This window comes from Cavia porcellus, unplaced genomic scaffold (assembly GCF_034190915.1).
Source record: "Cavia porcellus strain 051 isolate PalLab524CR breed Dunkin Hartley unplaced genomic scaffold, mCavPor4.1 scaffold_6, whole genome shotgun sequence".
NCBI classification, from domain to species: domain Eukaryota; kingdom Metazoa; phylum Chordata; class Mammalia; order Rodentia; family Caviidae; genus Cavia; species Cavia porcellus.
The window spans coordinates 63906276-63922437 of NW_026947489.1; the positions used below are offsets into that span (position 1 = coordinate 63906276).

General features: G+C 39.1%; 1 protein-coding gene across 1 annotated transcript in view; it reads left to right on the forward strand.

Moving 5' to 3' along the window:
* Vmp1 (vacuole membrane protein 1) overlaps window positions 1–16162 on the forward strand; it is a 110676-nt gene that overhangs the window by 87857 nt on the left and 6657 nt on the right. Inside the window, exons 9-10 of the mRNA XM_003469556.5 lie at window positions 263–379; window positions 4619–4680. Coding sequence (XP_003469604.1) covers window positions 263–379; window positions 4619–4680 — 179 coding nt within the window. The remainder of the gene's footprint in view (window positions 1–262; window positions 380–4618; window positions 4681–16162) is intronic.

Below are 16162 nucleotides of genomic sequence, written 5' to 3' on the forward strand. Positions count from 1 at the left end.
GCCATCAGTAGTGCAGGCAGAAGGCCATGAGTACACTGAACAACAATCTGCGATGAACAACGTAGAAGTACATTGGAATACTTGCCAACCTTCTCAACAGTGTGGTCGATTGACCGAGTCCAATCCTAGTTGGGCAGTGTGAGCAGGGCTTACAGCAATTCCACATGCATATGGATGGTAAAATTGTTCTTTGGAATATTTGTGAAAAATTGTTCTTTGAATTATATAACTTTTTGTTTTCTCCTCTCTACCCACCCAATAGATTCCAAATCCTTTATTTGATCTTGCTGGAATAACATGTGGACATTTTCTTGTACCTTTTTGGACCTTCTTTGGTGCAACCCTGATTGGAAAAGCAATAATTAAAATGCATATCCAGGTAATTATATCCCCCATTTCATTGCCTCCAGCTGAGGAACACTTTACACGGCAGTGTAACATAGGCTTGCTCTGAAGGAAGTGAAGTCTCTGGGTCTACTCCTTCTGGTTGGTAGCTCATTTAAATAATAACTATGCCAAAAATATTTGGAAGTTACCAAATCCCTTTGTTTTCTTTACTGCCTCTTCTTTCCTTATTTCTCTTTTTTCCCCCTGTGTGAAACTATTTTTCCAAGACCTTCATCAAACAAAAGTAGCGTCCTATGTAGGAAAGTGCACATCATCTAAATATACATCATCCAGAGAATGTAGTTTCTTTACTGACCACAGCTGTGAGAAGATAGCCTTTCGCTACTTCTTATTTTCTCTCACATACTCTACTAGCACTTCCTCTCCTGGCACTGATGTCTTTACCGAAAACCAGCCAGATGTTACTATATGAGAGAATGGGGAAGAGGGGAGTCACTGGAGAGGCCAGGAAATGTGGGTTGTGACAGAGGTGAGAATTTGCTAGTCCTCAAAGCCATTCTGAGCAAAAATTTAAGGACACACACATATGCACAAATATGAGAGAAAAGAGCCCAAGAACTGTTTTGTCCCAGGAATGAAACTGATGACCTTGCACTTGCCAGCTTGGCACTGTACTGCTGAGTTTCACTCCCGTCCACAGCCCAAGAACTTAGGAGGGGAAGTGGACATAAGGCTTCTAAAACTATGATATAAATTCTGTTTTTTTTTTTTTTTTGTTTTGTTTTTAGGGCAAGTCTCACTAGAATAAAATAAAAATTAACATGAAAAGAATGTTTTAATTAGTGTAGCTTCCAGCAAAGAAAATACATACGAAAGAAAAGCAAGAACAGTGATTCCCTAGTTCCCTTATAGGCGTCCATTACTGGGAATAGTGGCACGCACCTATAATCCAAGCACTCAGAAGGCTAAGACAGGAGGTTCATTGTGAGATTGAGACCAACCTAGACTTCAAAGTAAGCTCAAGGCCAGTCTGAACTGCACAGTGAAACCCTGTCTCAAAAAGACAAAAAAATTATCTCTCAGCTGGGCTTGACAGTAAACATGGATAATCTTAGCACTCAGGAGGCTGAGGCAGGAAAATCACCATGGCCAGCCTGGGATCATAGTGAGTTCAAGGCCAGCCTGGGATACATAGTGAGTTCAAGACCACCTGAACTACATAGTGAGACCATGGCTCAAAAACACAAAACAAAAAAATATTTTTCTCTAGCTAGGGTTAAAGCTCGGTGTGTGCTTAGTATATCTGAGACCTAGTACAAAAAGGAAAAGAAAACCTCTCCCCAGTAGTTCTTCACAACACCCCTCTGCCCCTGATTCTTGGAAGAAAGAAAAAGAAAAACTTGAGCTGCCTCCACCTTCCCTTTGGTCCTTGAAAGAGTTTATTGAGTTTGTCTTCTCTTGCCATGATAACCATTCAAACTTTTAAGGGTATGTTTTTCCTCCTTCAAGGAATATAGTGATACAGTCTTTCCACTTCTAGTTTGCTCAGTGAACACAAGATTTTTAATAATCCAGTGATACTTAGTTTCTTAAAATGTAAAATGCCTTCATAGAATTTGAAATAATAATACTATTTTTAAGTAGAATTTTTAAATAATAAATACTATGTTGAATAAGAAATTATTTCACAAGGTATCTGAAAATGATTTTTTTCTTTTTAGTTGATTATAGGGGAACAGGAATATTATCATTTAGCTTTTTGGAGACTTTAATCCCTAATAACATTATTTCAGTTATTTTTATAATAATTTTATAATCTGTAAATTTTCCTACAACCCGTCTTGTACTTCTTGCATTATAGTAACTTTCTATAATTTACTATAAAATCATGCAATTAAGTACTCTGATCTGTAGTGACAGACATGCAAATTATCAAACCTGTTATTTCAGAATGCCTCAAAATTGCTAGGTATTTTAGCTGGGCATGGTGGCACCTGCCTATAATCCCAGTACACTAGGAGGCTGATACAGGAGGATAACAAGTTTGAGCCCATTCTGGGCAACTTAACAATTTAGCAAGACCCTGTCTCAGAATAATACTTTGTACTTTGCTTATTGTAATTCTGGGTTATATTTTGTAGTTGTCACAGTTAGAGTAGTTAGTAAGTAGTAGTTGCCAAATAGAATAAGTAATAGCTTGAATTCAAGTCTTTTCACTTCTAGTTCAGTATTCCTGGGCTGAGTTTGTATCTCGGTAGTAGTGCACTTGGCTAACTCTTGCATAAACCTGTGTTCAATCTTCAAGCAGAGAGTGAAAGTACAGTGCCATGCATGGTAGTGCACACCTGTAATTCCAGCACTTGGGAGGCTAAGGCAGGAGGATCACTGTGAGTTTGAGGTTAGTCTGGACTACTAAATGAGGTGCTGTCTCAAAAAAAAAGCTCCAGGAGGCCAGAAACATTTGTGGTTGGCTGAGATTTTGTGTGTGTGTGTGTGCCAGGGATTGAACTCACGACCATGTGCTTACCAGGCAGGCACTTACGCTGAGCTAAATCCCCAACCTTGATAGGTATTCTAATGCCTAAAATAGCATTTGGTGTATAGTAGGCATTTAATACATATTTAGTAACTGGATCTGCCTAAGCTTCTTTACAGTGAAGGACCCTTTTTTCCTATTATTACTAGGAGTTTAACTCAAGGCTCGCACCTCTAAGCAAGTACTTTGTCACTGAACTATATTTCCAGTCCTTTTTATTTTGAGACAGGGCTTCTCGGAGATTCACAGGCTGGACTCAAACTTGTACTCCTGTGTGGGCTTCCTCATTGCTGGCGTCATAGGCACACACCAGGACACCCACTCTGAGGGGCTTTTCTTTAACAGATAACTCCATGAAATTGCTCAGTGACCTGGGCACTGCTTCATGGTGTGTTGTTAGTAAATGACAGCAGGGAGGGCTGGTGGCAGTGCCAGTGGTTCTTTCGCTTAGTCAGTAGTTTCTATCTCCAGCTGTCTGACTCTGCTGCAGACCCCTTATTACTGATTTCCTTGCAGAATTCTCTTACCATTGTCTCTTTGGCTTTATAGGACTCAGGCACTGTGTGTATAACATTCTACATGCTGTAGTCTAACCTGCCTACTCTCCTTGAGTCTGGACAGACAACAGAATACTAAAGAATTTAGTACCGATTTGGAATTTATTTAGAATTATTCATATTTAGTCAGCATTATTACTCATTATTGAAAGCTAAAGTTAAATACTATCTTTTGGGGCTGGGGATTTAGCTCAGCGGCATAAGCGCCTGCCTTGCAAGCAGGCAGTTGTGAGTTTGATCCCTGGTACCGATAAAAAGGAAAAAGACAAAAAAAAAAAACCATCTTTTGACTCTTTAATTAATTATATAATTAATGTGCTCTTCGTTTTTTGTTTTCTTTTTAACTTCGGTACATCATTGTTAGGCTTTTGGTTTTCTTAATTGGTTTTGTTTTGTCATGTTTACCTCTTCGGGCATTTACAGCTTTACATTTATGTGAATGTATTATCCATAGTAAGTGCTTTATGTTAACATTTGTTGGATTGAGCTGAGAATATTTGTTACGTGTTAAACCTAAAAATATTTTCTCTTGTTTTAGTAAGATATCTTTAGTGAATAAAGTACTTTAATGACTTTAATGAGTGACTTTCATGAATGACTAATGAATAGAGAGAGTATTTCATTGACATCAAGCTACATACAGAACCTTAAGTCTCTTAAAAACCTCCCATGAAAGCATTAAAGATAAGTCTTTTCAAGAGCATTTAGTTAGATTTAACCCAGACCCCTCTTGATGGAGTGATTAACTTTGATTTCCATGATAGAGGCTTTGTGGCAACTCAGAATTCCAAGGCACACAGAGCAAGTGAATGTCCACTGTTCCCTCCCAGTCTAGGGTTTCATGACTCACATTTTCCCTCAGACAGAGTCCCATATCCTAGGAAGCCCACAGCTGTGCTTAAGGAAAAGCATCTTTCAAAACACATAAGGAATGTAGTCATTATATACTGTAACCATGTACCAATGAGATTAAAATTTTAAAAATAAAACCTAACAACTGAAAATAAAGCACAAAGTTGGTAGCATTTAAATTAAATCTTGTCTTTTGCTTTGAAAGAAATTTTAAAACTGTAGTTCGGGGCAAAACTTCACCTTTTTTAGCTTATTATCAGAATTGTGCATTTGTGCTGTTTCATTTATTGACAGATGTTTCTCTTTACTGGTGTTTTCTTTACAGAAAATCTTTGTTATTATAACATTCAGCAAGCACATTGTGGAGCAGATGGTGGCTTTCATTGGGTGAGTGACTTTTTACAGTCTACTATGACATATGTCATCACTGTTGCCGTGGATGTTGGAGTGGGGTAAATGTGTAGACTGATCTGGGAGAGAATTTTCAAGATAGCTCATTATTTGTTTGGGAAACAAAAATCTTTTGTCCTGTAAAATTGAAGAATTTTGATCCTATGAAAAGGAAGGATTAACTGAGCATGGTGGTGCATACATTGAAACTCAGCACTCTGGAGGCTAAGACAAGAAGCTTGCTATGAATTCGAGACCAGCCTGGGCTACATGAGTTCCAGGTCAACCTGCACTACATAGTGAGACCCTGCCTCAAAAAAAAGGGGGGAGGTGCGGGGCTGGGGGTTTAGCTCAGCGGCATAAGCACCTGCCTTGAAAGCAGGCAGTCGAGTTCGATCCCTGGTACCGATAAAAAGGAAAAAGACTGGAAAAAAAAAAAAAAAAAAAAAGGAGGTGGGAAATGGTGTTCACTTTGTCCTTTTGCCATTGTGAAGCAAACATCAAGTCACATAATTAATTTCTCCTGTGCAGGGTATCTACCCCAAGATCTTATGCATGCTACCCAAGCACCAGGTCACATAATTCTTATTTGAAAAATGTTTTGAGGTTTGAGTCTGTAACTTGTCCCAGGGAATAAAAATTTCTCCTTATATAAAAGACACATGTGTATCATTATGGTTTAAGAGTGTTTTAATAAAATGCTATGGGTTTGGGCCAGAATTGGATGGCACATACACAATTGCATTTACTAAAAATATAAATCTTACGTAGAACTTCAGTGTTTTATTAAATAATCCATTATAGGATGATATAATATTACTGAAATAATAGGTCTGAATCAGTTACTTCACTAAAGAAAAATTAGGCCATTTTTAGAAGGCTAACCTAGCCTGACATGATGGCAAACATCTGTCATCCCAGCAGTCTTTGAGACTGAGGCAAGAGTATTACAAATTTGAGCCTTGCTGGGGACTTCAACGAGATCTTCTCTCAAAAAGGACTGGGTATGTAACTTTCTGCAAAAGCCCTAGAGTTGTACAGAGTGGCAGAGTGCTTACTTGACATGCACAAGGGGCTGGGGATTCAGCTCAGTGGCATAAGTGCCTGCCTGGCAAGTGTGAGGTCATGAGTTGGATCCCTGTTAACAAACAAACAAACTAAAAATACATAAAGGCCTTGGGTCTGATCCCCTCCACTGCAAAAAATAAATAAATAAAAATTAAAAATAAATCAAAAATAGATAAAGGAAAACTAGTGCTGGAGGGGTAGTTCAGGAGTAGAGCACATTCTCAACATGCATGAAGTTCTGGGTTCAATCCCCAGTGCCAGGGAAAATAAAGATTCCAGACATTTGCCAACTATTGCATCGTAAATAGACCCATCACTCATTAGGAGAGTCACTGGCCTAAATAATGACCATTCATGCATTCATTAATTCGTTATTTTGGTTTTTTGAGTCAGGGTCTTGCTATGTAGTGCAGGCTGGTCTAAAAACTAACTTGTGTAGCTCAGGCTGACCTCAAACCCACAGCCACCCCCTGCCTCGGCCTCTCAAAGACTGGGATTACATGTGTGAGCAACCTTGCTTGGCTCCAATAATGGCCTTAAGATTTCAGTTAAGGCATTTTCAGGAAACTTTCTCCACCCTGATCACATACCCCTGTATCAGGGACCACTGTGCACAACAGCATGCACTACCATACCTGTATTTTTTTCTTTTACATTTGTTTTCTTTTCTTTTGTTGTTGTTGTTGTTGTTACTGGAAATTGAACTCAGGACCTCACACTTGCCAGGCAGGAACTACATCCCCAGCCTACATTTGTTTTCTTTTGATTGTAGGCAGGCAGGAATATTTTTGTTCTGTTTTGTTTTGTGTTGGGGGAGCTGGGGTTCAAAGCCTTTGAATTAAGCTAAATCAATGTCTCTCACTCTCACTCTCACTCTCCTTCTCCCTCTCCCTCTGTCTAGTAATTTTTTGAGATGGGTTTTAGTACTAATTCACTGAATGACAGAGGCTGAATTTGTGATCCTTGTGATCCTCCTGCCTCAACCTTCTAAAGTGCTAGGATTAGGGGTATGTGCCACCATACCTAGCTGTGTCTTTAAGGTTATATTTGTGGGTGTATGGTTACTGCCTCCTTGCTGCTAACCTGTAAACTTCCTGACAGGAGAGAGCACTCTATTGTTTCACAGTTATGCTCATAGCATCTTGACTGACATGTAGCAGGTACTCAGCAAATTGCTACTGAATAAATGAACACATGTCCAAATAAAGATCTGACCAACAAAAATTAACAAGTTATTGATGCTCCACAGATTCTTTGTTTCCCTGGCCCTTGGTGTTTCTAAGACTTTATGTTTTTTATCTTAGTAAATAGAAATTAAGATGCCATTAGTTTTAGAAAAACATCGTTTAGTTGGATTATCTTACATTTTTCAAAATCAGTAGTTTATTTGTCTTTTCGTACTGGAGATTGAACTCTGGGCCTTTGCACTGAGCTACATCCCCAGCTCTTCTCACCATTTATTTTGAAACCAGGTCCTGTGAAGTCACTGAGTTGGCCAGGCTGGGTTGGAACTTGGAGTCCCCTGCTCAGTGCCCTCAGAGCCCTGGAATCTCCAGCAGGCAGTGCAATGCCCTGGGCAGTCCTTTCTTTTAAGCTCCACCAGCGTGGTCCCTAAGATATCCTGGGGATAATCCTTCTTCTAAATGATAAGATAATTTTGCATAAATGTATTCTGTACCCAGTGCCTACCAAAGTCTCGTTTTTGTGGATTTAATTTGTTGGTGTCATATTTTAAAGATTATTCTCAGGATATGGGGGCTGGAATGACCTGCTGGCCTCACCTTTTCCCAGCAGTGTATCCAGGCACTGCCTCGTTTCTAGATAATCTGTTCAACTCTGGGACTAATGGGCCTTGCCTGAGGAGAGTGATGCTTTACTATCAGATGCCAAAAGGTATCTTTTTTGTATCTGTCACTGATAACATTATCTCATGATGAGATTCTCCAGTTGAGTATGACATGATTTATTCTCTGTGTTTTGAAATGCTTTTAAATACAAATGATTAAGTGAGCACTAGCAAACTGGGCTGGTGGCACAGTGCTTGCTTAACACAGGCCCTTGTTCATTCCCAGCATTGCACAATAATAACAGTGATAATAAAGACTAAATATATTTACTGAAGCAATATTGAAGACTAACCAATGAAAAGAATCAACTTTTTTGAAACAAAATCTTGCCAAAGATGGCCTCAAACTCACAGACTTTGGGGTTCATGTGATCCTCTTGCCTCAGCTTTTGAAGAATCTGAAACTGCAGGCTTGTCAGCACCAAGAATAAATTTTAAGTAGCTCTAATAATTATGATTGACTGTCATGCTAAATCAACCAGCATAGTCAGGCATGGTGGCACCCTTCTATAATTCTAGTACTGTGGAAGGCTGAGGCAGGAGACTGCCAGGTTCAAGTGGAGCCTGTGCAACTTGGTCGGTGAACTAGGAAGATCTGTCTCAAAGTAATATCTGCCAAAGGGCTGGGAATGTAGCTCAGTACAGAGGCCTTGGATTCAATCCCCAGTAGTGCAAAAGGAAGGAAGGAAGGGTGGGAGGGAGGGAGGGAGGAGGAAGGGATTAGCAATTTATTTCAGAAAAGAGAACATCTGACTCACTAGATCCATTGTTGAATTGAGCTGAAAATACTGCCTCTAATTTACTGTGGAAACATTCCCCTTTGTTAATCTCCCCTTCACATTGTTAAAACTCCACACAGTATAGCAAATCATCAAACTAAACAAGTTAACAGTGCAGTCTTTTTGTTTTGAGTAGGGTCTCGCTATAGTTGAAGCTAGCCTTGAATTCAATATTGTCCAGACTGACCTTGAGTTTGTAAGCAATCTCTTGCTTCAGGCTCCAGATACTGGTGATACATGTTTGGGCCACCATGCCCAGCTATACATAATACAAATGATTCTTGAGGAAAGTATTTTTTTTATAACACAGTAGGCTTTTTGTATATCTTAGATTGGTTGCTCCATTTTTGTATTAGGGATATAACCTAGGGCCTTATACATCTAGGCACATACTGCACTGAGCTACACACCCCAGCTCCTTTTTAATTTTTTTTTTTTTTTTATCTATACCAGGGATCAAACTTACGACTGCCTGCTTGCAAGGCAAGCGCTTATGCCGCTGAGCTAAATCCCCAGCCCAATTTTTTTACTTTTTAATTTAAGATATAATTACAGGGGCTGGGGATTTATAAGTGCCTGCCTTGCAAGCAGGTAGTCGTGAGTTCAATCCCTGGTACCGATAAAAAGGAAAAAGACCCAAAAAAAAAAAAAAAGATACAATTACAACTACAACTTGCCTACAACTTGGCAATCTTTCTTCCTCAGCCTCCTATATAGCTGGAATTATAGACATATGCCATTACACCTAGCCATTAATCTTTACCTTTTTTCTTTTCTTCTTTTTCCGTCTTTTTGCATTGCTGGGAATTAAACCCAGCTTCTTACGCATGCCAGGCAAGTTCTCTGTGTATGAAAACAGTGTCATTTTATATATAATCTCTTGCCTGTTTTAAGTGAAACAGTCAATGTGTGTTTTGATCATCCCACATATATTATTCCTGTAGCTAACAGTCTCGCCCCTTTCCTGTTGGTGGTTATTTGGACACTGTTTCTGCCATTTGAACAATGCTCTGATAAACATGTCTTTAGTCCAGCATAGGAAAGACCCTAAAAGAGGATGAAAAGGATGGTTCAGTAGAGAGAAGAGGTAAATAAAGAGACATTGGGACCAGGCCTGCACCTTCCTATAATCCCAGAACTCTGTGAGAGGCTGAGGCAGGAGAGTTGCAGGTTTGAGCCCAGCCTGTACACATTAGCAACTTAGCGAAACCCTACATCAAGAAATAAAAAGGGCTAGGACTATCACTAAGTGTGAAGGTCCTGGGTTCAATGTGTAGGACCTATTTTTTATAGGCGGGGGAGGGATATTGGGTATAAGCAAGATACTCTTTAGCTTTGCATAGAGTCAAATTGGGGCAAATTCACAGGACAATTGTGCTGTTAGCCTACTAAGGCAAGACATTTGTCTCTGTTTCAGATGGAGCAGGAAGTCAGTACTGGCAGTTACGCCTTGGGTGATGAGAGTTAGTGTTTGTTTTACAGAGGTTTCAGTGGTGTGCTGGCAGCTACACCAGAGGGCATGGAAGTATAGAGTAATCTAGCTAAATGTGATACCTAAACATGCCTTTGACCTAAGATATTTTTAGTGCAATACATCATCACATAACCTTCCTAGTGTCACAGAGACCATATAGGCTTTTTCCCCAAAATTTAAATAATTCAGCCATAGTCAGAAATAATTAGATTTATTTCTTGACCACTTCTGGAAAATATTTGCCAGAATCATTATGTTTAAGGGAAGGTGTCCTTGTTACCTATTTCTAAATTAAGGAGTTGGTCTGCTTGTACATGCAAGTCCATTGTTATATATTGAGAGAGATTGGAAGATAGATTCTAGCCTTGTAGCAGGTGGATACAGAAAAGGTTCTATAAAAACTTTTAGGCATGTAATGTTTTTTCACTTTTTGAAATGAATCAGGCAATAGAACCAAAGAACCACAAAACTTAGAGCTTGAGAGACATTATTATATTTGTTATGGCCTTTTTAAAATTACAATTTAATACTAATGTTTAATTTCAGACTTTCTCTACTAAGAGAGATCTACACATATTTCTTAAAGAACATAACCAAATCTAACTTTTAAAATCATAATTAAAATGATATGTTGCAGTATTCTCAACAAATCGAGGATGAGAATTCCCAGAAAATGACATTAAGCATATGACTCCCAGCAAACCGTATGCAGAACATTGGCTCATTGTCAGGTTGCCAGGGTCTTATTGGAAGACAGAGTCCACAATTTCACCACACAAGAAAAAAGTTTTCCAGAACTCAAGCATTGAACTTGAGGCCTGGGGGGTGGGACCAGCTGCAACAGGGACTTTTTACCAGATACAGAATGTTCCATGCTCTTCTTTGCTGTCTCCTATTTGTGAGTTGACTTGGTGTTTGACCTCAGCATGGGGCTGGCCTGTGACAAGAGTGATCTTTCCACCAGGGAGTAATTAAGTGCTTGAATCTGAATGTTGGTCCTTCTCCTGCACTCTATGCAAAATGGTTAGAATGAGCTTTGTGAGCCTGGATGGAAAGAAGACCGGTCCTTTCTTTTAAAATTATAAAATACTCTCAAAGAAACAAAAACCAAAGTGTTCTCTTTGATCATTGTGAAGTAATTAGCAAAGGCTATGGAAGTGTAGAACACAAACATTTGTATCAGAGTACATAGAGTTTTAAGACATTGGCTACTGAGATGCAAGTTGAGCGTTGATTTTAACACAGCTCCTTTTGTAGCTGAGGAAGACTTCTTTTTCAGTCCTTGGTAGTTCATATACCCTTTTCCCTTGCCACTTAACCCCTCTATGTTTGTCGTAGATACTGGGAGGCAACATAGACTGGTGACAAATGGACATTGTACAGTTATAAGAAATTAAGGTTGACTGTCATTGGAGCATTTCAGCAGATGATGAAAATATAAACCCAATTAAACTGGACTCCATGGGATTATGGGGGAAAGGAAAAGGGAAATCATTCCTGGCATTTTTAATTGTTCCATACATATTTGCTGACTAAAAGCCTTTCACTCACTAATAAGAGAATCTATCATGTGCTTTAGACTGAGGCCAAGACTAGTAAAAAAGCTAAAAAATAGAAAATACTAATGAGGGGAGTGGGGTATAGCTCAGTGGTAGCATTATCAAGCTTGTTCAAAGTCCTTCGGCACCACACTGAAAGGGAAATAACAGATGTATGTTTTAAAAGTGAAAAAGGAGCAAGGTATTGTGACACACTCCTGTAATCCCAACACTCTGGTGGAGGCTGAGGCAGGAAAATTGCTACAAATTTGAGTTCAAGACAAGCCTGGGTTACAGAGCAAGTTTAAAGCTAATTGGCTATATAATACAGTGGGACCCTGTTAGAAAGAATGAGTGGGGAAAGAAGGAGGAAGAGAAGAAGGAAGAAGTTAGGGAGGAAAGAAACAGGCAGGCGGGAAGGAGATTAACATTTACTAAGCATCCACTGTGCCGGATAGTTTACATAGATGTTGATGTAATATACATTCAAGTTCCATGGGGTACGGTTTGCTGGAGTCAGTGTGGATTTGTGTCCTGCCCTTTGCTCACATTGTGCAACCGTGGCTCACGACTGTCATAGTTGTTAGTGAGAGACCTAATGTTTTCTGAGTTGTATGTTTAAATGCACTTTTTCACCAGGGAGTTAACTCAGCAGCACAGTGCCTGCCCAGCAAGCATGAGGTCATAAGTTTGATCCCAGTACCAGAAACAAAGCAACAAACAAGCGAACTTTTTCCTTCTCCTGCAGTAGCACCCTTTTAAACTTAAGTTTCTTGGGGACATAGAACATTTTTTCCCTTAAGTATCTCCTTGCGTGTAGTAATTTTCTCTGTACTCTCTGGAGTTACTACTTATAATAATTTACATAAATTCTTTTTCCTATTCACCATCATGCCATTATTAGTGATCTCAAAGCCAATAAGCTTCCTGTCATTTCACCTGAAATTTTTTTTTTGATATGGGGAATTAATCTCACAACCTCACACTTGCCAGGCAGGTACTTTGCCACTGAGCTATATCCCTGGCCCTCACCTTAAATTTTTAAGATTCTGTAGACAGTGCTTTATTCTTGACCTTTGGGTTTACCCATCCCTATTGCTAAGTTTTCATTCTGTAACTCAGTGGCTCTTGAAGCTAGATGTGTTATTACAAAGAGCTGCCCCGGACTATCATTTTTCTATAAATGAAATCAGTTGGCTTTTAACAGGGCTCTGTTTGGCAGCCAAGCAGTTTGACTTGGTTCCTTCAGCTCTGACCTTGTTTATTCACATAAATGCCTGCTTGTCTCCTGCTGCTCAGGTCTGTATTTGAGACAGGATCTTGGTTTTTAGAGCTGCTCTTTAATGATAGTTTGTTTCAAGGAGTAATTATAAGGAAGCCTTACTTCCCTTCTGATTTCTTAGAGAAAATGATTCCAAATGTTCAAAAGCAACGACAGTGGCAAATTGTCTGATGATTTGAGATTTGCTGTGAGGCAGTAGCAGCCACACACCTGAAGTTTATGGAAAAAGCAATGGTCTTCCTGGTACCCAGCCACACAGAAATGAGTGGTGTCGTGTATTTGTAATACCATCCAGCACACAATGGGCTGAATGGAGTACAAAAGAGGTTTTAATCATTTGAAAGGGGCACAGATGCAACTGAAATTCAAGCTGTTTTAATCACAAACCCAAGGTTAAGTCACAACGAATTTTGAATTTTGAAAGGTGTGCCAGAGAGACTATCAATCCAAACACTTGTGTACATGAGAAAACTATAGATTGTTTAAGGTAGCACAGAATTTTCATCTTGAATTTAATGTACATGGGGTGTCCTTCCAGGACCCCAGATGTAAAAGAACTTGATTTAGATGGGCTACCACATTTCAGATCCAAAAAAAATAGAATACATGAGCTATCGATTTTTTTCTTTAAAATAATTAGCTTTGTAGATTCATAGACAATATTCAATTAAATGGTAAAGATTTCACATTGATTTTATTTTCACTAAGTTAATTTATAAGTTGATTTTCAGTTGTTAACAGTTCATTTACTTATTCCTGGGTCAGTTAAGTTGCCACAGGTATCTTCCCTGCCCCCTAAGATCTAAGAAGAGCACAGCTTTAAATATTGTGAGAGTTAGCCTGAGATGGCCTTTGACTTCTTTAGAAAGATTGCGTGATAAAACTTCCCCCACCATTTCTGAGCAGTCTACCTTAGGAGGAATATTCGTGCAGAGAGCAATCTATCATTATTGAATCAGGCCCGGAGTCTGAGGTCCATTCTGAGTCACTGTGAATACAGCTCTAGTATTGGTTGGTCCCCAGGGAAACTGGTGGTTAAATACTGTGAGAATCTTTATCAGACAGGAAATGACAACTCATTAAAATACTAACCGTTAAGCCTGTTTAGATCACTGCCTAGGGGATGGGAAGGAAAATTTAACCCTATGATGTTTGACTAAAGTGCACATTTCTAAAAACAGAATGATTTACAAGGTTGTTACCAAGAAAGGGAATTGCAAGTTGAGCTTGTAGCTGAACTCTTACCACACTGAAGCAGATGGGCGCGAAATGAGAGGAGGCCTGGGAGGACAGGTCACTGCTAGCCTTAAATGTAAAACTCCTTCTAAGAAGAGCTGTTGGCTTCGGTTAGCAGTATTTTCAGTTTAAGCCTCCATCCACTTCTGTGCTCTTTCCTAGACCAAATCTCAAATGATAGAATTTTCTGGAGCCAGAGAATAAATTTGATTTGTAGACTTGCATACATTCACCCACATTCAGTCAAAACCATTCATAAATATTCCTGATATTTATTTGGAATACAAATAAATACTATAACTGGGCACAGGATTTTGGGATGAGTGTGTGTGTGCCCATGTGTGATTCTAGGGATCAAACCAAGGTCTTGCAATACTTCAGCCCCAGTGCTTTTTACTTTATTTTGAGATTCAGTCTCATTGAAATGCACAGACCACCTTCAAACTTGAGATCCTCCAGCTGAGCATAGCAGTGCACACCTGAGACCCAGCACTGTGGGAGGTTGGGACAGGAGGATCTCAACTTAAGGCCCATTCTAGGCAACTTAGCAATTTAGTGAGACACTTTTTCAAAATGAAAAATAAAGGGGAGATATTGTGGGATATAGCTGAGTACAAAGGCCCTTCCTTGGTTTAGTCCCCAGAGATGCTACACACACACAAAACAAAATAAAATAAAATAAAAATAAAAATATTCCAAGCATGATGGCACATGCGTGTACTCCCAGCTGTTCAGGAGGTTGAGACAGGAGGACTGCAAATTCAAGCGTTTCCTGGGTAATTTAGTGAGACGTTGTCTCAAGATTTTTTTTTTTTCACTCAGTTTCAGAATTTATTTATTTACATCATCAATAGAAAGTAGTCATAAAAATGCTTGTTACATTTGGTTTTAGAAATGATAGAAAATAAAAAAAATTGGTACAGTTGTGTCACACAATTTTGGAAGGCAGATTTATGTTTTCACATCAAAGACATCCAATATACAATGCCGATAGACACCTAAACAGTGGGTGACAAAGGGTACATGATGTGGGCATGTATGTATGTATGTATCTGGTACCAGGAATTGAACTCAGAACCTTGCACTTGCCAGGCAGGCACTGTGTATCCCCACTACGATATGGCCATTTTAACGTCTTTGCCATTACTTATTTTAGGGCAAATACCAGTCTGGTAGAAATAGTTCCAAACATAAAAGGTACCTAAAGTAAACATTAGACCTTAACCAATAAAACGAGCTACATGTTCACATGAAGAAAAGAGCGTACAAGCCACTAAGAATGTAAGTGCAAAAGCAGCTGCAAACTAAAAAGCATATAAACACTTATTTGAATTTGATGCTTGAGCTGCATGGTCACTGTCATCCTTATTTTTTGGTGGTGGTACTGGGAATTGAACCCCAGGAACTCCACACTGACTAAGATACATCGCAGCTCTTTTTAAAGTCTTTATTTTGAATCCCAGACTTAGTGGTATATGTCTGTAACCCCAACATTGGAAAGCTAATACAGGAGGACTGCCAGGTTCCAGGCCAGTCTGTGCAACATTGTGAATTCAAGCTACCCAAGCTTGAACTTGTGTCTTCCTGCCTCAGTCTCCCAGAGTGCTGGGATTATAGGTGTGTACTACCATGCCCAACTGACAATCACTTTCATGATTATAAACCTGTAGACCTTTCGTTGTTATTTGAATTAGCATGAGAACTATATTTGTAAGATGCCACCAGTGGGCCAGGGATTTAGCTCAGCGGCATAAGCGCTCACCTGGTAAGTGCAAGGTTGTGAGTTCGATCCCTGGTACCAAAAAAATGATAATAATAAAGTACCATCAGTAGTCTAGTTCAGAAGATTTCTGTTATGCTTACTGGGTTATTGTAGTGGTACATTAGACCCTTTTCTACTCTTTTACAAGTTTTTAGGAATCTGATCATACCTCGAGATTATTTAGACCTTAATTAATCATTGAGGAATGTTAAGTAACTCAGTCTTAAAGTATTGAGCAAAAAAAAAAAAAAACCAGCCTTTTTGTTACGGAAAAGGTTTATTGCCCTATATCCTTCCTTTTAGGAGCCCATGTTTATATGTTTTTTAGAAAGGTGAATATAACTGACCTGCTCACATTCATGGTAAAAATACTCAAAAGAGTAGTTGAAACGGAGCAAAGCTTGGATTAAAACTTACTCCGAGCACCTGTATAATATTCTTAGGTTTAGCATTTCTATACTGAAGCCCTAGCCTAAGTATATGCTCTTTGTATA